General features: G+C 41.0%; 1 protein-coding gene across 1 annotated transcript in view; it reads left to right on the forward strand.

Annotated features, from left to right (window-relative positions):
• The window catches only part of LOC143386117 (CD44 antigen-like), a 61,416-nt gene extending 37,773 nt beyond the window's left edge, over nucleotides 1-23,643 (forward strand). The window contains 10 exon segments of the mRNA XM_076841429.2: nucleotides 771-899; nucleotides 2,369-2,500; nucleotides 5,211-5,312; nucleotides 7,165-7,254; nucleotides 8,136-8,339; nucleotides 11,064-11,117; nucleotides 14,784-14,855; nucleotides 15,119-15,120; nucleotides 16,914-16,990; nucleotides 23,340-23,643. Coding sequence (XP_076697544.2) covers nucleotides 771-899; nucleotides 2,369-2,500; nucleotides 5,211-5,312; nucleotides 7,165-7,254; nucleotides 8,136-8,339; nucleotides 11,064-11,117; nucleotides 14,784-14,855; nucleotides 15,119-15,120; nucleotides 16,914-16,990; nucleotides 23,340-23,544 — 1,067 coding nt within the window. The 3' untranslated portion in view covers nucleotides 23,545-23,643.
• The last annotated feature ends 1,388 nt before the right edge of the window (nucleotides 23,644-25,031 follow it).

Here is a 25,031-nt window from a genome sequence, read left to right on the forward strand (position 1 = left end):
CATGTGATTTCTTAGCCCAATATATTTGATATAAACATAATGATTGTGAGCTGGGTTAACAAAGAAGTGTTCTAATAGGAAAAGGAAGAGGGAGGAAGTCTATAGTCCCCTTTGGGCTCTAATAGTGTATCTTAGAAATTATTCTAAACATTTTGTACTGAAGCAGAACACATCCTAAGAGACCTGGAATTAATGAGCATAATGTCAGAAGGTAGTGGTTTGGGGACATTGCCATAGGGTTGTAACCATGTTATAGGTCAGTGTTGTAACACCCTAGACATTGTAACAGCTTTCACAATGGGTAAAGCCATTGCTGGTACATTTTTGTTGAGTGTGCTATAGGTAACGTGACCTATGTGAGTTGTCCAACTATACTTATGTCACAAGTTGTTATACTCTTCCTCCAAAGTCAGCAAAGAGTTTATTCTTTGAACAGTTCTCTTAGGCAGGATATGTGAGGCCACTCACCACAGTAAGATAAGAATAGTACTGGAAATTCACAGTCTATATGGCCTGGTCTTAACTTTTCACCAATCCAGCCACATGATTTTGAACCAATTAAAATTTCTTTGGTTCCTAGTTTTCTCAGCTGAAGAATTAAAGGATGGGGCCATTTCATTTCTAATATTCCTTTCTGAATATTAGTGGTGTATCTCCTCGTTGTCTTCCTTTTCTACTGTCTCTCCTCGTGAGTCTGTGCCCTTAAAGTATAAGAGCTATTGATGAGGAAATGGGACCACAACGGCTCACAATTGACATTCTTCTCACAGCCTGGGAAACTTCTAGTAGTACAACAGAAGAAACAGCCACCCAGAGAGAACAGTGGTTTGGGAATGGATGGCACGGGGGATATCACCAAACATCAAGAGAAGAATCTCATTCAACAGCAGGGACAACTGGTAATGGATGGTTTAATAAGCAACCTTGAGTGGGAACTTCCTTTTGAATTAAATACTGAGCACTGAGGACATGGGACAAAAGAATAATGAAGAAAAGGTCCTGTTAGGTTTCTGAAAAAGTCATGTTGTGGTGAACACAGAGGCAAACCCTAAAGGCTCCTAAAAATCACCTGAACAGGAATAGCTACAAGCACACAAAGGAAACACAGGGAATATTTCCTCGAGAATGTCACTTTCAGATCTAGCTTTGGGCATCCCCTAGTGAGATTATAAGAGAGACACTAAGCTCATAAAATGCTTCCTTTTGTAAAAAAATCTACTCTCTAATGTGGGCCCATATTTATAATATGTCCATGCGAAATACTAGGCTTCTGAGAAAGAATGTTGTTAGAACTCTAGAGTAAAAAGAAGCAGAACCCGATATTATGAGAAAAATGACACCTAGCTGACATCATCTGGGCTTTTGTGCATATCTGTTTGGTGATTTCTCCTTGAGTGTACAATTGCTTTCCTCATATTTATAACCAAGTCACCTCCTCTAATTCTTGAATCGTGGGACTGTAGAAATTGGACTCAAGTCATATCATTCTCTCTAAGTGATGCCAAATCACTTAGTTCTGCAAGCTCTTGTGCATGACTCTTTGGTCTGTGTGACTGAAGTATTGAAATACACCCTGCTTTGTAAAGAATGTGAATTTCACATTCTTAATTGCTACCAGTGGGAAATAGTCCCATGTTTCCATTTGCAATATAGAATATAATGCAAAATATCTTTCCAGTGCATGGCAACTTTTGAATGAATTCCTAGTAGAGCAAGGGATTCAGTGACTGGCTATGTGGTTAGGTTGTTGCTGGGGAGATACTGTTGTGAGCTTTTTTTCAAATCTGTCCTTCTCCATAGGTGAAGAATGAGGCAGAGGCATAAGGCACATTTTTATATGTCATTTGTGCCATGAGTCCCATTATTAAAAGGTTGTTTCTAATAGATTCCATTCATGCTTTGGTGATGAATGGTATTGACTTTCATGCTTAGCCCGTGGCAATCTGTTATCTATCTGATTCCTTCTCTAGACCACTAACAATCTTTTGTGTATTTCACTGGAATGTAGTTTTCTCTGCATGACATCATGCACTTGGGTGCTTGTACTTTCCCCTTAAGGGGATTGACACAGCACAGATCAAGAGCTGTTTCTTCATCTTCCCTTGATGCCTATAACTCATTCTGTATCCACTTCCACTGCAGAAATTGTTAATACTTTGTGTCCTCTAGTTCACATGCCAGTTGCCAAGAAAATAAGCATGAATGAACCCAAACCTGCTAAAACATTCTGTATATGAAATCTCTTTGCCCTGTGTACTAGAAAGAGAGTTGTAATGTTTGGTCTAGAGAATCTTTTGAAAAATATCAGTGTGTCCCTGGACAAATGTCAATTAACACTTTGACAATTGCTTGAACTGCATGGTCATAGAAGCTTCAGCCCACGACGGCCATCCAGATCAAAGAATGACAACACAGCGTCAAGAGGACGATTTCTGGACTGATTACTTTGACCCAATCTCACATCCAATGGGACGAGGTCATCAGACAGAAAGAACCACGGGTAATAGTCTCTGAACATTTGAAATTTTTATATATATATATATATATGTAACAGCAGAGTGCATTACAATTCTTGTTACACAAATAGAGCACAATTTTTTCGTATCTCTGGTTGTATACATAGTATATTCACACCAATTCATGTCTTCAAACCTGTACTTTGGATAATAATGATTGTCACATTCCACCATCATTAATGAATATATTATGTTTTTAAAATCATGCAGTTATTTCTCTTAGCAATGTGTCCTGGGTTTTAGGCCAATCTACTTTCCCTGGGAACTTGAAATTTCTTCAGAACTCAGTTTTCTTGGTAGGAGAAATAGACACATTCATCCGAATATGAAGTCCTGATATTAGAATAAATAATTTTGCAAGAGCATTAAAGGATTATTACTTATATATTGTGAAAATGGAAGTCTTTTCCCATGTGGAGGGGTTAGTCCCAAGATTGCTCTTCCATTTACTTTTTTTTTTAAAGTTTTAGTTGTAGTTGGACACAATACTTTTATTTATTTATTTAAAATAGTGGTGCTGAGGATTGAACCCAGGGCCCCGCACTGGTTAGGCGAGCGCTCTACCACTGAGCCACAATCCCAGCCCTCTTCTATTTACTTCTAACCCAAGGTTTTCAAAAGAACAAGGTTATGGAGTCAGTGACTATTTCCATTGCAGTCTAAGAAATAACTTGTCTTTGGCAGAAAAATCAGAGAGGTTAAAGAGTTGATGAGTAGTTATACCAAAAAAGTAACTAAAAGGCTCAGAAAACTTGATTATTCTTGTCACATTTAGAGATAATATGGTATTTTGTGATTTGAAATTTAGACTCTTCTTGGCTTTTGGTGAAAGTTCATGAATTTAATGGGTGAACAACTTTTAAATGAGATGGAATTCCTGACTTTTTAGATACCCTTCTTTCTTATTTACCTATGAGCAATTCAAAAAGAGAGAGAAAAAGACAGTAGTTACCGTTCTGCAAGATTAGAATATTGTGAATTGATCCTATCAACTTGTATAAAGGAATTTCTCTTCATTATAACAGGTGACAGTTTGCTTGGGAGAAACTTCAAGAATTGATAGTATGTAGTGCTCCTCTTTTATCAATAGTAAATAAGTTGAATAATCCATAGCCCATGCTCTTTAAGAAACAAAATTAGCTGGCAAAAGAAAGCATTTGGCATCAAAATAGACCTAACAATGTGAAGCAGAAAGAGATGTGGAATCACTATTGCCAACAGTAATTGCTCAATAAATTCAGAGCATCCCACACCCTCCAGAAAGCATTAGAGGAAGATGGATAGGATCTGTTTTGGGGGAAATGGGAAAAAAAAACTTGGGTAGTTAGAGAAAGGAAGTAAAATATTTTCTTTTAACAAAAGGAGATTCACATAAGGAAGACCACAAAGGAAGAAAAACCAAGAAATAACTATGTCAGATTGGTGGATCCCTTGTCATAGGGAAGAAGAGTTGAATGGCTAGGTTGGGGCCATTGCGTTGAATTCCTGTAGTGCTTCATGCAGCCTCTGCACACATTTTAGTGCAACATGGCTCCTGGGGGCTCTGATGACATCCAATAGAAAGCAAAGGAAGTAAGAGATCCTCAGAATCAAACTAAAGGGTCTTCAAACTGAGGCAGAGAAAGGGATCCCATTACATGGTGAGCAGGTAAGGACAATACAGCTGGCTTCAACTGAGGAGTAGCATACTACCTCTTGAAGGAGTCTATGAATAAAATGAAAATGAACAAGAGTGGCTTTTTTCTGGCAGAATATCTACTAGGAATTTTAATTTGAGTTAGTTGGCCTTTCCTATTCCTTGAAATCTGAGAGAGTAGAATCCGCCATACATTTCTATCCTGCAAAGATCTTGATGATCTTTTCTTTTAGATTGTGAAGACTTCCCCGCAGATGTGGGAGCCCAGTATTTCAGCACTCTCCTCTGGAGCTATTTGGAACAGATTACATTTCCCCAGAGGCAATAGTGTGGGTGGATTGACTCAACCTTTGGCCTCTGTTTCACTCAGGATTTGTTTTTTCAGCAGAATAGACCTGTGATAACTATTAAAAATAGGATCTCGAACACTTTAGTGCTAAGTCTCTGCACCACTCATCACTATAGAGAGTAAACTTCAAAGATACCTCGTATTTGTGCTTCTTGGGGAGGGACTCGGTGACATACACTGCTTCTTGTTTCTTGTCCCTGCTTCTTCCTGTGGCCTCTGCCTAGGTAGTATTATATAATGATTGTTTTGTTTTGTTTTTTTCAGTTTTATTTACATGTTCACTATCTGAAACAAAAAAGGACTCAATGAGGGAAGAAGGGTGTTAAAAGTCATTTTGCCTAATAGGTGGGAGGTGATTCTGCATGTCTAAGAAAGGCCATGGGCACGGAATGGGACTAATATGGGTTATGTTTCTGCCTCTGCAAGGCTCGGGAGTCCCATCCTGTGCTCATGTAGCATCTTTCTAGACTCAGCAAAAACAAATCAAAATCACGATTTTGAGACCACTCCACCCTCCAGTGAAAGCTGGTTACTTCTTGTGACATTCTGAGAAACAACAATTGTCTCCACTCTGGAGCTCTGAAATCAGTTATGTACTTTCTTTCCTCCGACTGGTTTCAAATATAAAACGAACTTGGCTACAGAACATAAATGACCCTTAAGCAGTGGTTTAGGAAATAAAGAAATAACACTGATTTAATTCCTTCAGATGTGGACTCCAGTCATAGTACAATGCTTCAGCCTCCTGCCGATCCAAACACAGATTTGGTGGAAGACGTCAACGGGACAGGACCTATTTCAGTGACAACTCATAAGGATGATGACACTCAGCCTTGTTTGTTGACCTCTCTTCCTGCTTCGGCTCTTTCGCATGTTGGTCAAGATGCAGTGTTTGGTGGTGGAATTGTGCATTTTCGTTTTTTTTGTTTTTGCTACGTGGCTCTGCTCACCCCGGGGTGTTATGCTATCTTCATTGTCTATATTTCTTGTGGGTTGTTGAAACCTGGCGTTACCTTCATTCTTGGTGCCTTCCAGATTCAATGACTTTCTGAAGGGGGGGGGGAATAAAGGAAGGAAGGAAAAGAGGAAGAAAGAGGGAAAATAAGAAGGAAGGAGAGAAAGGGAGGAAGAAAGAACAAAGGAGAAAGGAAAGATCAGAAAGGAAGGAAGAAGATAAAAATGGATGTCCAAATGCATTCTAAGTACTCATATTAGGGACACCCAAGACCTCAGAGAGGACAGAGGTTTCTCTTTGTTTTAACTGACCCCCTCCTTGAACTCCCAGCCTTGCTTCAGTAGAGGCAGACAGATTGCTTTCATGGTTGTGAAAAGACATTTTGGGGAGCCAGATCGTCAGAGAGAGGTGGGAAATCACTTTAATCCACAGAGGAGGGCAAGGCACATTGTGGACAATTGACAAAGGTGGCAGGGTCCCCCGAGGACCTGGACAAAAGAAAGGAACATTTGCCAATGCCCCCCTTTTTTATCACTAAGCATTTGGTAGGAAGCAGCATTAAACTTCAAGTAGCCTTATTTTTCACCATATGTACAGGCAAATCTTAGAGATCAGGCTGAAGTCATTCATAATTTCTTCGCAGAATATGAAGGAAATCCAGAATTGAGAGGGTCTCATTTTACTGCTTGCTACTCATAATGGGGAGAGTCTTTTATATGAGCCCTTGAGGCCCAGCAAAAGATCAGCAAGCATGTGTTTGATTGTTGACCATATAAATAGCACAGTGTGAAGCATCAAAGGAGCTGGTAAATAAGCCTATGAACTGGCTTCTGCCAATGAAGAGCTTGTATTTCCATTTTATGTTTCTTCTGGCTTTTGTCCTGATGTTGGGTTTGGGATTTGGTGGATGTCTGTCTCTTGGTAATGTTTATTTGGTGGTGGTCACGACTGATGGGTGTGTTTTATGGAGTGCTTGCACCTGCAACTCAAAGGTCAGTACCTTTCCTAGAAGAATGCAAATGAATGAATTCAAAACACTCAAAGTGATTTCAGTTATGGGCAATGGTTCAACCTCAGAACACTGAGGGTCCTGTGTTTGCCCAGGGAACCATTTCCTTGGTGCAGTGATGAGAATCCCTGTCCACAGACGAGATCAAAAAACCAATAATAGAATGAAATGTTATATTTCACTTAATGGTTTTTAGAAGGGAGTTATGTATTTCCTTTTATAAATTTGATTTGAGTTACTCAAGCAGGTCATCCTAAATGGGATCTTTTCTCTTCTGTGGTTACAGGTATCCTACACAGTGTTATTTTTTTTCCTACAGTCATGTTTGTTGACCCTCAATTAGATGCTTTTGACTACTGATAGGAACACTAAAATTTAAATATTCCTTTTCCATGTCTCCGTGTTCTCTGGTTTTCTTGAGGGTCTGGGTGCCATGCTGTAGTGGGAACTGGGCTGATCCATGGTGGGTGGGGAGTTCTGGTTTAGGCTTCACCTTGGCACTTGACCTTGATGGACTGTACCCAGAGACAAAGGGGAAGAAGGTAGAGACAAAATGGAATTCTTCTGCATATTTCTCCATGCGGTGTGGCACATCTCATCCTCCCCATGCACCTGTGCATAGATCATTCCTGTTAGGAGATCTCAGAGGGCTTGTATTATGGTTCAAAATAACACTGGCTTCATCCCTCATTGAAACAGAGCACAGTCATTCCCAGAGCTTCTCTACGTCACATGGAGAACTGGAAGAAGATATAGAGCAAACAACTGTTTCTACTATCACATCTAGCAGTAAGGATTATAAAGCTCAGCTGGCTTCAGCTATTGATAAAAATCACTATTTTAAGGGTGCTTTTTTCAATGTCTTTGGTGGAGGGACCTCAGCTGGCTGTTGCTACACTGCTTCTTTTGATCAAAAGGTGCATCTGGTGGTGGTCTCTGCATTTTCTGCACTGTAGACCTCTTAGAAGCCATTGTACATTAAATGTAAACTGTGTTGCTTAATCTCTAAGGCCATACTTCTCAAGCTCTAGAGTTGGTGACTTGGTTTAAAAACAATGTATTGCTTCCTTACTATTTGCGATTGCTGTAAAAGTCTGATTCTATCACTTTATGTTCTTTACATTAACAACATTATTTTGCCATTTGACCTCTGGAACGCAACTCTGTGGTGCTGGTGACCAAGAAGCAGTGCCCTCCTGGAAAGTGAAGGAAGAGTTAAGTTAGCAGCCTTAGGTCTTTGAAACCTTGCGTTTTCTATTTCACTTGCAGGCAGCATAATTTTATCTTTCACACTTTGCTTTTCAATGCGGTGTTCCTTCTAGATCTTTGAAGGTGGATTCCACTGAGAAAGAGCGCAAAATTGTCTAGTACCTGAGCTGACTTCAAGGCCACAGCTGTCTCGGCCTAAGCCTTACCTTAACACCTCAGGCAGATGTTTCAACAAATGCTTCTTCTGGGTATTAGAATCACTTCTGTTGAGTGCTGTCCAGGTGGCATCTATTGAGAAATATCAGTTTTGTTCAAGAGTGTGACCAACTTCCCTGTATTTTGCTTTTGTTCTTGGATAACAAGAGGAAGGCTTTTGTAGCAATCGCATGCTCTGAAAAGAAGCACGTGGAGGGTGGTGATCTTACCCATGTGGGGTTTTCATCGATTCCACCTCCACACAGATAGGAATGATGGCAGAGGTGGAAGAAGAGGTGGACATCCTCCTGAAGACTCAACTACCTAATTGGAAGGTAAAACCTCCCACTACCCAGACACAAGGGAAAACAGGACCCGCATCCCAGTGACCCCTGCTCAGCCTGGGGTCTTCGGAGTTACTGAAGTTCCTGTTGGAGATTTCACCTCTAATGTTGATGGCTCTTTACCAGGTAATTTGGCCACTTGTTATCTGGTTTGCTTTCTTTACAGAGAGAAATCACATGCACTTTTTTCCTATTAAAGGGCTATTTTCTGTGTAGGCTGTGATTAGGCAACTTTGTAACTTTCATCCTGGACATCAACTCTACCGTCAGTAAACTCAGGTTTATTTAGGATAAAAATAATGCTTCCATTTGCCAGTGCACTTTCCATTTTTTTTTTTTGTGTGTGTGTGTGTGTGTGTGACTTGGTTGTTATGGTGAGATTTCTTTCTTTGTCTTCTTCTTCATCTGGTGATCTATCAAGTTGAACCATATGAAATTAATGGTTTTGTGGAAATAATTGAATATTGGCAATTTCATTTGATTCAACTAATATATGCTGCCTATTTAGCATAGTTTGCCCAAATGTGTGAGTAATTTCCTTTATTATCTTTTATTGGTGATGGATTGATCAATTTTACCTTTGGTGATGGGCTGGTGGCTAATCTCCTCTAGTTATGATGCACTAAAAGCTTCATGATCCAATCTACTATTAATGAATAGAAACTACTTCTTTTATTGTAATGGCATAGAAATGACTTATTCAATTAAGTTTGATATGCACTTGGAATGAGACTCTTCTTCTCAAATAAGCAGTTCTCTAATTATTCTTTTGTTTGTTTCTCACTGTGCATTAAGAAATTCACAGTAAAAAGGGGGGAACTAGAAAACATTCACTCTAGCTAGGAAAGTAAAAACAAATTCCCTCTTCCTAGTATCAGCCATTTGAGTACTTCTTATGGCTCATTAACATATTAAAAATTAGTGAATTTAAATATACTTTTTTTAATAACAGAGACCCTCCCTCCACAACCCTTCCTCCCAAAAGAAGAAAAAAATATGAAACCTAATACATAAAACAGGTGGCTGTGTGATGCTATGCCTGATGTAGGAAAAGAAATTCTAGAAGGTCACTTGTTTGGCCTGTCTTTTGGGCTGCCCACACCAGGATTTCAAAGAAAATAGTTTAAAAAATACTGACCTCAGCAATACTGGCAGGACAGAGCCCCCTCACATTTCTTTTTTTTGTTTTGTTTTGTTTTGCTTTTCCATTTAGCATGGTTCTATTCTTCCTTGCTAAAAACTCCAAGAACCATTGTTGGATTTCTTCTGGAGATGTGAATGTTATGAGTACTGCCAGCTGGGAGTACCCCCGTAATCTCAGCAGCTCTGGAGGCCAAGACAGGAGGATCATGAATTCAAAGTCAGCCTTGGCAAAAGCGAGCCGCTAAGCAACTCAGTGAGACCCTGTCTCTAAATAAAATACAAAATAGGGCTGGGGATGTGGCTCAGTGGTTGAGTGCCCCTGAGTATAATCCCTAGTACAAAAAAAAGAGTACTGCTTAGTTTCTCTTGGCAAAATAAGGCTTGTTGTGCAACCTAATGGATTTAAATTTTAAACAGCAATTTTAATAGTTACAGTATCCTATAAGGTTTACAAAACCATGGTGATAAAAGGCCTTCTATACAATCTGTATTCCCAGGTACTAATCCCTTCTGTGGAGTGTACAAGTGTAACCATACAACAGACTTTTCATGGTTCCCCGTGGAGTAAATGATTAGTGAATAGTCTGATTTCCATCCTTGGTTTTCATTCAAACACTCATCCAAGTGTATTTCTGCCCATACATTTTTCTCAGTCTCTATGTTTATGGCTAGGAACTAACACATTCAGAACCGTGGTGGCAGTGCTGGTGATGGTTTTGGTGATAGTGGTGGTGCTTTTGGTATCTGGGATTACAATGGGGCATTTCAGCAAGTGCTGCCGTCTGTTTTTCTAACCATCAACCAAGGAGCAAAGCAATCTCTCTAATATAATTATGAGGGTGATCACCTTTCCTCATCAGGGAAATGAAGATTATCAGGTTACTGTTTTCTTTCCAGGTACCTTCTCAATGGATGACTACAGCCACTTTATGAAACCATTGTTGTAATTTTTTAAAAAACAAGATTCTAGTATGATTAGTATTTTTTTTTTGAAATGTGGTGTTGCTGTGGGGTGGAGAAGACAGTGAATTCCCATAGGCTAAATCCGGGATTCAACCTGTAGATACAGATTTTAGCAATTCTTGAGTTGGTCTAAGATTAAGCTTCATAGTAATGGATGTTTGAGAAGATGGGATTATATCAACTATTGGTATTGAAAATATAGACTTGATTTTTGGAAAATCATTAAGAAATAATTCTAATACCTGGATACACATTGTTCACATGTTATCATCTCACAATTTCTTTTTTCACTTATTTTTTACCCCCTTTCCCCTAAATAGGTGGTTGAATTTTCTTTTTGAATCTTTAAATCATTCCATCACAAGATTTTTTAATTTTAACTCATTTCCTGCCTTCAAGAAATCTCTTTAAGTGTTCCATGCCCTGAGCCAGAGTACACAGTGATCAGAAGTCTCATAATCCAATTTTTACTGTCTTTATTTAAAATACACAATGTCCAGTTCCAACCTCAGACCTGTGAGGGCATCGTATTTTTGTGGAAGAGTTCTTTGCCACCGTTCTTGTATTTCTACCAAAAGCACATCTCCTAGGGTCATCCATGAGGACCTATGCTACATCAGCTCCCTTAATTCTGGGATTTGCAATGTCGGGGCAAGGATCGCCTACAGATTTAAAGCCAAAAAGTGACGGGTTGTATGAAAATGCAAGTACTCCATACTGACCTTCCATCATTGCCCATGACAGGAGACCAAGACGCAGGTGGGAGGTCCCATACCACACATGGATCTGGATCGGCTGGTGAGTTTGAAACTGCTGTAGTTGTTTACTGTTATAATCGTTGAACCTGAAGATTACCAATGAAGTGTGAGTCAGTGTCTCCAGAGAAGTTGTTCACACATTTTTAGCATGCATTACAATCGCAGGGAGGGTGAATGAAGTCACATTGCTCGGGCCCCACCCTGAAAGTTTCTGATTCAGTAGGTCTGGGGTGCAGCCCAAGTATTTGTACTTCTAATAAATTCCCTGGTAATGCTGATGCTTCTGGGACAGGGACCACACTTTGAGAACTACTGCTCTGGAGGCAAGTCTTCCATCTGAAAGAATCAGCGAGAATTCAAGCAGGGCTGCTTGTTAACATTTGCCATCTGCCAGAATGACTAAGAGTGTGAGTCTGAAAGAGGAATATCCTGATCCCAGTTCCTCTACACATTAACCAAGAAAGATACACAAAGGGTTGGAGATTCAGTTTCCTAACTAATAAATTTTCGATAATTTGTCACAGGGCATTGATTTAAAGTCACATGATACAATGGCTAGCATTTAAGAGTTTACTGAGTGTTAGCAGCGTTGTTCAAAACACTTCAGAGGTTATACCATATGCGACTGCTATTTCTTCTATTTCTATAGGGCAATAATTATCAGTAATTATCAAATTCAAAGTTCATCTAATATTGATTCATTTAATTAGACTGCAAACCCTGTCATATATAAGGACCATTTTTTATTCCCATGTTCCAGATGAGGAAACGAAGGTAAGTAAGTAACCTGGCCAAATTGGCATGTCCATTGAGTGACAGAGTCAGGTGTAAAACCCAGAGATGCACTGCCTCTCATAAGCACAATCTAGAGAAAGCAATCCATTACGACCATAGTTACTGCCAGGCACACATTATTAAATAGATTCCTGTTTGCTCTCAGATCTCATCCCTGAAAACAGTACTTCCGGCAGCAAAATTTTGACATGGGGCAGCTGATCTCTCATGCTGGGGCTAGTGAGAGGCTCTGCCATTGCTGCCTACTGTGGTTCCCCTTTAGCACTGCAAATCCAGGTGACCTCACACAAACCAGTTAATCCATGTAAATTATCATCCTCCCCTTCATGCCCAAGTTGGGGCAAGGATTGCCTATAGATTTAAAGCCAATCTGAAAATGGATAGTTACATGGTGGCTTTGATGATAACCATTTATGGAAGAGCATGAGAATGTAGGGCTCATTTGAAATACTTCTGAAGTAGAGACAGAAGTTGAAGGTTTCTTGGGTAGGGCCCTTGACCTTTCCCAGCCTCAGATCCTTATTAGTAAAGAGCAGAGCAGACCAACCAGCCTCGGTTAACCCCTAGAGTTTTTATGAGGAGCACAAGGTGTCAGGAATGTGCAAGTATTTTGGAAACAGTAGGGAGTTATTATTAAAAGTCCTGCTCTTTGAAACCAAAAGACTCCAGCTACTCTGAAATGTGGTCCTTGGACCCGCAGCAGAGACACCACTGAGGAGCTGGCTAGAAATGCAGCATCTCTGGCCAACGCAGACAGATTGGATTAGCATTTGCATTTTAACACCCTCCAGGTGGTTTGTGTAGAAGTCAAAGTTTGAGAATCTCTCTCCTCCACTGCCTTTCTCACAGCTGAAGCCAAATGAAGGCTCTCTGCCCATGTCTCAGGTTGGGTCTCACCTCCCAACAAGGGTGCCCGGTGCCCCTCTTTGCAGAACTTGCTCTCCCTGCCAGTCCCAACCTTGATGGATTTGTGAACCTCTCTAGCTCAGGAGAGCCTGCTGTCTCTTGTCCATCCTCTTCAGCTTTTGCCTAAAGTGAGAATCTGGTGGGCGGGAGCTGGTCTTTTTGTTTGGCTCCCGTGCATGTGTCTATTGTTCAAACAGGAGGTTTCATGTTGTTGTGTACACACCCAGATCTTTCCTTGCTGGGAGCACTTTTTGGAAAATCAAAATAAAGAGATTATCATCTATTAATGGTCTCCCTTTCAAATATCAAAGGCTGCTGTGAGTCAGAAAAAAAAAATGACCAGAGAGAGTGACTGTACCTTAGGTGGTTTCCAAGGCCAAAGATCTCCAACTTAGATGGCCACTATCCCACGACTTGTGCAGGTGAAGACCTGCCAATGACCAAGGACCCTGGCAGGCACTTAGGGTAAGTGCTTTGGACACTTTTGAGGTTTGTGGAGTAAAAGGCCATTGTCAAAAATGGGCTGTAGTATGTTGAAACAGTAAGACATCTGGTAAGAATTTGCTCTATTATGAGTTTTAACAAAAACATCAAATTATATAAACAGGAGTCTTCCTACCCCAAATAATCATTGTAATCAAGATTTCAGGGTCTGTTCTGCAGATTCCAAAGTCTGACTCTCTAAGAAAAGCTAAGACAGCAGTCCCCTGCTGTCTAAATCTGCTGACTGGCTAAACATCTGAGTTTTCTCTCCCCAGTGGCCTTCGGTAGATTATGGCAGGTTCCCATTTGCTAGAGGAAAAAGCTCATTGTAGTAGGACATTTCAAGTTTTGCTCTCAGGTAGTATAGGAAGCTTCAAAAGGCAAAAACAAACACACAAAATTCATGAAGCTTTAATTTAGGTAAGTCTCTTAGCAAGGTGTCTTACAGGGGTTTGGTTGTTGTTGTTGTTTTAATTTTAATATGATACCGTTCTCATTTTGATAAGCCACCTATTGTTTTGACTTGTGGATTGTATGTCTTGCAAATGCTTCCCTCCCATTTGGGACTTTGGGATCATTTCCTTATTATTACAATATTTAGTAGTAGAAAATGTTCATTTTTTCCAACAAAGGTATGTTCCACCAATACATGGGTAAGGAATCTACTAGGGTGAGTTTTCATTGACAGAAAAGGTCATTGCTCCCAAATCCTTATTATTTGGTGTTTGTTTTGGCTTCTGTGATGATATTAGAGGTGATCTTTAGATTCAGTTTGGACATTACATGTGTAAGCAGTGAGAGGGGTGGACACCTGACTTTTAAGAGTGTCAAGATTTGAGACATCTGAAGCCAATTCTTTATTTGGCTCAGGACCAGAACTGACCATTGCATCCCCTAGAGATCTTGTTAAAATGAAGACTCTGCTTCGGTAGGTTTGTAGGAAGGCCTGATATTCTGCATTCCTGGTGAGCTCCCAAGTGATGGCTATGCTGCCAGCCTAGGGGCCAAACTTGGAGGAGCAAGGTCCTAAATTAAACATAGAGATTAATAATTACACACAACTACCATGACTGCATAGTTCTTTAAGTCTCTGTGAAATGATGATTAAGTAGATTCTATTATTATCATGCCCATTTCATAAGTGAGAAAACCAAGACTTAAGGAGGGTAATTTGACCCAGCCCACATTGTTAGCAAGAGGCAGATGTAGGACTGGAATCCAAGGCTGCCCAGCTAGAGCCCAAAGCCTTAACCACTGCACCACACAGCTTCTAAGAATTTTCATGTTCCTTGACACAAAATAACGTTTCTGAGCCTTCCCCTTAATTGCATGGAACTCTTGAGGGGGGTGGATTGTCTTGCAATGTTTTTTATATAACACCATAAATGTCTGTGGCTTCAATCTATAAATAGTTTCTTAGTGATGCAGACCTTGGAACTTGGCCCCACCTGTTGCTCTGGAAAGAACTCCTGGTTGTGCATTCCAAACTTGAGCTAAGAGATCTTGTTGCTTTTCCCCGTAGGACATTCAATTGGGAGTCAAGAAGGTGGGGCAACCACGACTTCTGGGCCTATAAGGAAATCCCACATTCCAGGTGAGTTTCAAACTGTGAAGCAAAAAAAAAAAAATTCAAAGAAAGTTTCTCAGAATGTTCCAGGAAGAAGAAGAAACCCAATCAAATGCCCATTCTCCTAAATTAAGGTCCCCTGAACCTGATGGCTTCTCTTTGAAAGTTTAAGAATGAATGAGAGTACCATGCTTCTTGGAAGAAAAGGATGGAACACTCTTGTTTCCTTGGTCCCCTGGGTCACCTAGGTGGGCTGAGCTCATATTCAGATCCCCTGGTCTGTCTCAGAGAAGTGCTATGTTATTTACTAAAGTTTTCTTCACAAATGAGTGATTACCTGAGCTCTCCTAGGACCTTCCTATTACCACCCACTGTCCCCTTTATTTCTTGGGCTGGATTTTTTTTTGCATTGCAAATAAGGAGGAGACATAAGGACCATCTGTGTTGGGTGGAGAAAAAATATCTTTTCCCTTCATTACTTTTTTCATGAGGGTCAATCCACTGATCCAGTCCAAAAAAAAACTTTTCAGAAAATATTCCATGTGCAAGTAGTGAGGGGGGTGAACACTGACTTTTAAGAATGTCAAGATTTGAGACATCTGAAGCCAGTTCTTTATTTGGCTCAGGATCAGAACTGACCATTGGTAAAGGGCGATTACAGAAGGGAAGGACTCTCCCAGCATAGTAAATTACCCTTTTAATTCTCCCCTCTTTGTAGGGCTCCAAACTGAGCCACCCATGGGGAAAGAGAAGAATGTGGTGTATGCCTGGCTCCTCTGCCTCAGCTTGTCTGAGCACACTTGAAGGCAGAGCCTCTGGAGAGAGGGGATGGGCTGCCAGGGAGGAAAGGGAAGGAGAAGGGAAATGCAGGAACTGTGATTGGCAGTAGGCATCTTCCCAGCTCAAGTGAGAGTGAATGTGGAACATCTCAGGACTGGAGACCAGGGCCAAGGTGCAGGGTACGCTGGAGAAATAGTACACTCCCGTCAGCCTCCCCACTACTTAAGATGAGCCAAAGGTGGTACCCAGCAGGAAATAGGAGGAAACCAAGACTTCTCAAGAAAGTGGACTATGAATGACTTTACATCTTTCTTCTTTCTCAAACCCTGGTTCATTGAAAACATATAAAACTTCCACTTTCCAAGTCCTATCTTAATCCTATCAAAGCCTGATCTTAAAACAAGTGTATAGTATTTCAATAGGGCACAGTCATACATAGTATCAAAGAGGTTTTCAAAAATATAACTAAACAAATGGATGAAAATATCTCACCATTCAGAAGCTCCATGGTTACTATTTTCATCTGTATTCTTCCTGTTGTCTTTCAATGTAATTTATGTACAAAAATAGAACTGTATGGTATGTGCAGTCTGGTCAACCATTCCTGGTGGTTGACCACAGCTTTTTCACATAGTTTACTATTTTCTTTTTGGATATATACAATGGATATATCCTAATTTATTTAACCAATCCCCTACCATTGGATATTGGGTTGTTCCCAACTTTTAATATTAGAAACAGCACAGTAAAGTGCATCTTTACAGCTAATTTTGAGATTCTATAAGTTCCAGAAAGTATAACTATGGGATTGAAAGCATGAATATTTTGAAAACTCTTGCAAATGGAGCCAAATGACCTTCATTACGTGTACACAGATCCACCCACTTTCTACCTCCTTAGCAGGGTCCTTTGCCACACTCACTAGAATGTGATCTTCATTTTGTTTAGAATGTTTCTTTCAAAAGAAGCATAAATTTCCTTTAACCTATTTAATAATACTGCACCAAAGGCATCTACAAGTCTCAACAAGTCACCCTAGGTGTTTTTTGGAAAGAGATTTCTCATGGTAGGACTTGAAAATGCTGACTGATGATTAAAGATTCATTCAGGAGGCCTGTTGGACAGCAGTACAAAAAAATTCTTATTTTACAATGACGTGCCTGGTGGCTGGACCTTTTGGTTGGAGGGCTCTCGGTGCTGACTGTGGTTCTTACTTGAAACAGGTTGATTTTTAAACTGCATTTTTGGTTTTACAAAGTACATTTCCAAAGCTCACGCGTGTCCTTTGGTTCCTTCACACCAAAGTGGCTCATCATCTTTGCCTCCCTCTTGGCCCTGGCTTTGATTCTTGCAGTCTGCATTGCTGTCAACAGTCAGAGAAGGTAAGAGGCTGCTCCTTGGGGCCTGCGACTTGGGGGAGGCATCATTTAAACTGAGGCTTTATGTCCTTGCTGCTTGGAGTGTAGTTCCTGTGACCAGCAGCCTTGGCTTCCTGGGAGCTTGTTAGAAATGCAGAATCTCAATCCCACCTGTTTTACAGTTTGGGCTTTAACAAGATCCCAGGGCTTGGTGGGCATGGCACAGTTTAAGAAACCCTCCTGTCCCATTCTTTAGAGAAAGGAGGCATTTGTGATTAGTTGGACCCCCACTTTTAAATGGTGGTTGAATCTCATGGTTCTTAATTTTTGCAGAGTTAAACCCAATGAAGACTCTCTCTCATAAAAGTTATGAAATAGCTCATAGGGAATGCACAATGAAGTATAGATTCACTCATTGATTTGTTAAATAAACATTTATTAAGCGCTTTGAGGATCCATAAAATATGGAAAGATTTAGGGATCTTTAGCCTGAGGCCCATGGAACCTTCCAGAACCCTTGCCTGAAGGGTTTTGTGTGTCTTGTGTGTGTTTTTTTTTTTTTTTGTAATAATGTTTTCTATTTTCTGGAAGCTGCAGTTACAAGAATTCAGGTTATAGCCTAGGAAAACTTGCTAACATTGAGATCTATGGAACAATAAAGAACTTTCCTTAGGAGAGTGGGTAAAGACAGAGCACTCCAGTGGATAAAGATAGAGAAGACCTAGAGAGAATGGACAAGTGTTCTCTTTGCCTGTCCTTAGAGGCCCCCCTGTCTTCCTACCTCAACCGGGGCTTAGCAGTTTGAAGATTATTTGCATGGCACATACACATAGTTAAGCCACAAGCTGGACCAGAAACAACGCTACCCAGGGTAAACAGAAGGATAGTAATAATTCTCGCAACAGAGGAAATGAGCATTAACCAGACAGACTTTAAAATAAAGTTGTACTTTTATATAAGTGGAAATATTCTGCCCAAGACTCTTTAAAGACTCATTATGAAACCTTTGTAACATTAAACTGTTCGTAGATGTCCCCCAGGATTGCTTCTAAAGTAAGAGAATCTTATTTTCATGTAGGGCTGCCTGTATTGTGCCTCTGAATCATCTCACAGGCCAGAAAATGCCCCTTAGTTTGGGAGAAGCCCTAGAGAGAAATTATAGACTCTTGGTTGTTCACTTTTAGAAAACAATAAACAACTAATATCATGTTGTGCATAACCTTTGTAGTCTCCAATTATCTGAGGAAATCAATAGTACCAAATTTATACTGGTAGAAGTTAATAAAAGTAGTATATTTTGGTGCCCCTGGGTTCAATCCACAGCACCAAAAAGAAAAAAAAAGTACTATATTAAAGTCAATAGCTGTGTTGCTCGCTATACCTTTGAGAGCATAAAAAAAAAAATAGTCACACAAAGAACAAGAACCAGGGGTCTAAAAAACCTATGTGCTCCTATTAATAAAAAGGGATTTTTTAAAAAAGATGAATCTAAATAATGTGATTTGGGGAAACCATTAAAAAAAATCTTTATACTTCCCCCCCAGCTTCCTTGTCTTCCCTTGGATTACTGTTGCTCAATTAAATATGAATTTCCCATTGTTTGAAAATAGTCCTTTTGTCCCAGGCCCTAGAATGTACCCCTAATGCTCACATATACAGTCCATAAGTTTTGCACATGTCACCAAGGAGATCTTGACCTGCAATGCTGTCGACGTGGGGAGCCCTCCGAGAAGCAGCTCTGCTGTCCCCAAGAGCAGCTGGGGTCTGTACATCTTGGAGGGTTAGCTCCCTGTCTTGTCAGCAGCAACAGAGAGGACAGGGCCTCATGGTCCTGGGTCCCCTCCCCCCAAGACCAGCAGTCACCATAGCAACAGGCAAACAGGGACACACAGAACCCAGCAGAGCAAGTATCTCACTGGGAAAGTAGCTGCGTGGATGCCATAAATTACTGTGTCCCGATTTGATAATTGAAAACAGATTTGCCACTCAGCTAAAGGATGGTTAACGGCTGCACAGGCCCCGAATGTTTACTGCATTCCTAAAGCCAACAGCCCATTTCTAATCCTGTTAGAAGGCTGGGGCCTTTCTGCTTTGGGTGTTAACACTGAAGAGTGATGCAGAATGCTATTTTCATCAAAGAAAGTTTGGTTGAAAATAGGACCTCAAAACAGACTTATTCATTCAGCAAACATCTTTTTTAATTTTATTTTGGTACTGGGCATTGAACCCAGGGGCACTTTCTCACTGAGCTACACATCCCCATCCCTTTTTTATATTTTATTTAGAGACAAAGTTTCGCTGAGTTGCTTAGGGCCTTGCTAAGTTGCTGAGGCTGGCTTTGAACTCTCGATCCTCCTGCCTCAGCATCCTGAGCTGCTGAGATTACAGGTGTGTGCCACCGTGACCAGCTCAGCAAATATCTTTTGGGTGGCTCCCGTGACCATCAGCACTGGTGAGAAGGAAGAGAAAAAATGAAGAGTGCTGTTCCTTCAATAGAAGAATCTTGAGTTTTAGTGGCTGTATAAGCCTGTCAGATTTGAGTCACTTCTTATTTGTGGAGAACACCATCAGTGCCAGCCATTGTATAGGGATTATGGTTGAAAGAGGAAAGATGCTAGTGGCTGATGTTGACGTGCAGGATTGACCATGACAAAGTACTCTGTGAGACACTGACGTAGGGTGTTCCATGACTTCTTCAATTTCCCCCACCCCCCGCCATCTTCCAAAATTGCTTTCATTGATGTTCTTTAGGAGACCAGCCTCGATGAATGACAGCTCCCCAAGGGGAAATGGACTTGATTCACCCCCACTAAGAGCACACCATTTCAGGAGTCAATTGGAGTGGGAGATATTGGATGAAGTCCAAGAGAAGCAGCCTGCAGGCATCTTTCCCTTAAAGAATTTTTCCAATGTGTCTGAAGAGGGGAAAAAGACCGAGGACATTGTCAGAGAAGACTTTCCAAGACAGGAGGGATTTAAGGACATTTCTAGGCTGATTGTGCAGAAAAGACCTCCGCAGGTCTCTGCTCTTATGGGAATAATCATATTTTCTGTGAACCCAGAAGGCAGTTACCCACCCTCTTCTTGGTAGGTCCCCTCCATAAATCTCCGTGATTTAGAAATGTCTTCCCGGTCTGTTTCCACTGTCTAGCTTGCTGGGATCCTGCTGTCTACAACAGTGCTGTTCAATAACACTTTCTGAGTGATGGACACGTGCTGCATCTGTACTGTTTGTCCATAGCCACTAGCCACCTGTGGCTCATGAGCACTTAAAACATGGCTAGTTCCACCAAAGTAGTGAATTTTAATCCCAGTGGCTCAGGCGACTGAGGCAGGAGGATCGTGAGTTCAAAGCCAGCCTCAGCAAAAGCCAGGTGCTAAGCAACTCAGTGAGACCCTGTCGAGTGCCCCTGAGTTCAATCCTCAGTACCTCCCAAAAATAAAATAATAATTTTAAACTTTACTCATTTTCATTTAAATTCAGTTGACACTTACATAGCCACCTGTGACTGGTGGCTACTGTGTTAGATGGTACAGTTCTTAAACAACACGAAATAAATTCCTAAATATCTTTTAAAGATTTTCAGGTAGAAGAGACGTGAATCAGTTAAGTTAGTTGCCGAAGAAGTCTTTTGAGATAAATTCCACCATGTCCTAAAAGTTTGTTACCTGGATTTTAAAGCCCATCCAGCCTGCCCTGCCCGCTCCTGGTGAGCCCTTCATCTGGTGGTCACTGTGCTCGGTCACAGCGGGACATTTCCATGAGAGAAGACAAAGGCAAAACACAAGTCAGCAAGGATCCCCAGCCTTGGGAGTCATAAGGTCTAAGCTGTGACTCTGGCAATGTGACTCTAGACAATACCCGTGACCTCTAGACTCAGTGTCCAGTTTACATAAAAAGGAGTTGAGCTGGATGATCCCTAAGGTCTCTTCAGCTGCTGTTCTTCCTTCATTCCTATAACTAAGGAAAATGGAAAATTTAGCCCTTATCTTTTGAAACTATTTATTAGGCACCTAGATCACTCAATATTGGACTGAGTTATTAACAAGAATCATCTTACCCTCCTCCAAGAGCTCAGACAGATAATGGAGTTATATAAATCCAAAGAGGAGAGGAGCCAGCCAGAGGTCAAGTGTAGTATTCCTGTGTTCTAAGGTCAAGTGCTATTTACTTCCAATATCAGCTTCATTTAGATTAATAACGTTCGTCCCCTCCCCTGCGTGCAGAGACAGATTTTTGGTTTTTATGCTTACAAAGCACTTTGCCACTTCATTCCCCTGCTCACCCATCCACCAGCAGGCAAATAGAAATTACTTTAATTAGGCAACTTTCCTCCAAAGAACACCTGAGAATTTAGAATCATGCAAGTGGCAGTCTAGTTGTAGCCCTTTAAACCCTTTTAATAGTACACAAAACATGGTAGGAGGAGGCAGCCAGAGGAAATCAGTCTAGTCCATTTCACATGGCTCTCATTATGCCAGCAATTACAGCCAGCCACTTCTTGATCGCTTCCTGTATTCCGGATACCCATCTAAGTGCTTAGTGTCCTCAACCCACATTGTTCATAAAAGCAATAAATAATATCCATAATAGACTCTTTTATTGAGTACCAGGATCTATGTCGAGGTCTCTCCATTCTCATGTGAGGCTGATAACTCTCAATTGCCTCATTTCACAAGTACCCAAAACTGAAGCTCAGAGAGGTTGAATAGCCCCAGGTCACACAGGTGCAAGGTCTCACAGCTCAGCCTCCCAAACCCTGCTCTTGACCATGCACCCTACTCTGTGGGCTTTATCCACATTCCCTGTCCTCGTAAATGTGCTCCGTAGTTAAAGCATCTTTCCCTCCACCCTTCACCAAGCCTCATGCCAGAGGATATAAGATCCACCTCCTGTGGAGGAGGTATAATTTCTATTTCCCCAAACAAAAGATTAAAGTTTATAGCCTTGGCAGTCCTACAGGGAATGGCCTGTGATCATGAATAATAGAGGCTTTGTCTCTATAACTCAAATATCCAGCGGCAAAGTGAACAATTCTGACTTCATACTGTTTCCAGATATCCAGATGGTTGGCAGCACTGATAAGAGCCAAGCAGGGCTGGGCTTTTGGTCATAAAAGTCTAGATCTGAATATTGACTTTGTCAGTCTTATCCCTTAGGTGAACTCAAGAAAGTTATTAAACTTCTCTGGGCCCCAGTTTCCACTGCTGTGTAATGGGGACGATTGCTGCTTTGTGGGACTATTATAAGGATCATGGATAATTATTTGCGAAGAGTTTGGAGTTCAGAAAGTATTTAACGAATGCTAGTCCTTCTCTCCTCTTCCCCGCCCTCCTGGTAGTTGTGAAACTGTGCAACTTTGCTTCCGTTAAACACCGTTTTCTAACTGCTCTGTGTGTAGCTGTGATCATGTTACAGGAAAGAGGAAGCCCTGCACCAGGCCTGGAGGGTGAGGCAACGCTATGACAATAGCAGGACAGTCTCATGCTCATTTGTAGAAAACCTTCTTCTGCATTTGAGTCTTAAGTAAGGTTATAAAGAAACCTTAAAGTAACAGCGAATAATTTATCTTCTACTCAGGGTTATACATGAGTGAACCAATGTTAGGGAAAATCAAAAATATGGCCTCTATTTCTAGAACAATGTTGTTTTATTCTTCTCTGTGCAAGCAGTAATAACACTGACAAAGCCAACGAAATGTTGATGGGGGGAGGAAGTGGTGTCACTTTCTTGAATACACAAATCAGAGTGATTTACAATCGTCATGTTGACGGTTCACCTGAGTCTTCAGGAACTGCTGCAGTGTCCCATTGCATGGTGTGGTAGGAGAAGAATTAGAGCTTGGGAGTCAGACCGACCAGGGATTGAATCCTGACTCTTTTACCGCTTGTTGAATATTTTGGGAAAAATACTAAATATTCAGATCTCCAATTCTTTCTGTGACAGGATGATAATAATATCACTGGGTTCCCAGAGTGGTGATCATGGATTCTCCAACTCGTCCGTGCATCAGAAGCCCCCACAGACTGTTATACCTCAGGTCCTGGGCCCCAATCCTAGAGTTCTCTGATTCACTGAGAATTTCCATTTCTAACAAGTTCCAAAATGATGCTTTTGCTGTTGGTCCAGGGACCTCACTTTGAGAAATGCTGGTTGTTAAGAATTTATAAGATAAAGTAGAGAAGGTATCAAGCTCAGTGCTTTTAGGTCATTATAAACTGTGATGATGGTCATGGTCATGACTGAACAGTGATGATGGTCATGAAGATGGTGATTGAGTCATTTGACCCTGCCTCCACTTTATCTTAGTCAAAAGGCCAGGAACCCATGCTCATTTTACCCTTTCTCTCGATGTTTTTTACAAATGATTAGGTTTGGGCAGAAGAAAAAGCTGGTGATCAACAATGGCAATGGGACCATGGATGACAGAAAGCCAAGTGGACTCAACGGGGAAGCCAGCAAGTCTCAGAAAATGGTGCATTTGGTGAACAAGGAGTCATCGGAGACCCCAGACCAATTTATGACAGCCGATGAGACACAGAACCTGCAGAATGTGGACATGAAGATCGGGGTGTAACATCTACACCATTAACTTGAAAAGAAACCACAGTTTGAAATATAACCATTACAGGGAGCTGGGACACTTCACAGATGCAATGTGCTACTGATTGTTTTATTGGGGACTTTTTTTAGCATAAAATTTTCTACTTTTTTGTGTTTTTTTGTGTTTTTTTTGTTTTGTTTTGTTTTGTTTTTAAAAGTCAGGTCCAAAATTTATAAAAACAGCATTGCTTTCTGACATTAGGACTCAGTTAATAATCCACAAGAATCTGACAGTTCCAGTTCCCCGCTAGAGGCCTTCAACCCTGCAGGGGTGTGCTAAAGATGGCTTCTAACAAAGACCACAAATACATGTGTCTGATTCCCAACCTTCTCCATACCCTATCTCCCAGCTAACAGTCACCAGCTAAGGACATTCCCAGGGGTTAAGAGGGATTGGTCCCTGGGAGAAAATCTGAATGGGCCCATATTGTCCCTCCGGCAGCCCGTCCCTGGGCATTGTTCTCAAGTGAGGTTAGGGGTTTGGGGTATACTGGTTATACATCCTTTTTGACAAACAGACCCCCCTGGAAATTTTTCAGATGCTTCTGGGAGACACCCAAAGGGTGAAGCTATTTATCTGTAGTAAGCTATTTATCTGTGTTTATGAAATATTAAACCCTGGCGGTCCTTTGATCAGTATGATTTTTTTTTAGGCTACTTTGTCAGAGGCATAAAAGTGTTTCAGCTGATACATAATAAATATCTGTACTTTTTTCATTTTAACCCTTTGTGCTGTGATCCTTCTGTCTCTAAAACCAGCAACACCTGGGTCTCTAGAGCTCATTGGGATAGTCTGAGAATGGTCCTCCTTAAACTCATCACAGAGTCCCTGGACTCCCACTCAGGATCCCTCAGCCAAACCTCACAGATCAAGGAAGGCAGCACTGTTTGATTTCTGGGGCTGTTCAGAAGCTTTGTCTCGGATTCTGTAGTCAGAATTGTGAGCAGAAGAGCTTCAGCCGCTTTTGGGTTTTAATGGCCACTTTTCTGTACCCTTGAAGGGCTTTAAGAAATCATATTCCATTTTATCATCTGCCATTTGTGGGGTCCCATTTCATAGTGGTGATTTCCAAAAAAACATATCATAATGCCTTTTGACCTCTCATGATTATAAACGAAAAAGTATGGTCAGTGGCCAACTGATTGGCATAGGTTGGTGAGGGGGGATATGTGGTATAGATCTTATTCCACTATTTTACGGCATGTTTGTTTGTCTGCCCCTCCATGCATTTTCTGACTAGGATGAGTTAAGTTCCTGGGGAATCCCTCAAAAGGTTATAGGGTTTCCCACGACTGGAATCTTATCACCAGAAAAGCAGGTTTATGGCTAAACAAGAGAATAATGGCTTTATCCTCTGTCCTGTGTTTTTCAAACTTGGCAAGTCCTTTGGGGCACTTCTTTATCATTCAGTATGTGCCATTGGTCCTGGAACTTCCAAGGGCTACTCATAAATGATAAGG

The sequence above is a fragment of the Callospermophilus lateralis genome, unplaced genomic scaffold (assembly GCF_048772815.1).
Source record: "Callospermophilus lateralis isolate mCalLat2 unplaced genomic scaffold, mCalLat2.hap1 Scaffold_113, whole genome shotgun sequence".
Lineage (NCBI taxonomy): Eukaryota > Metazoa > Chordata > Mammalia > Rodentia > Sciuridae > Callospermophilus > Callospermophilus lateralis.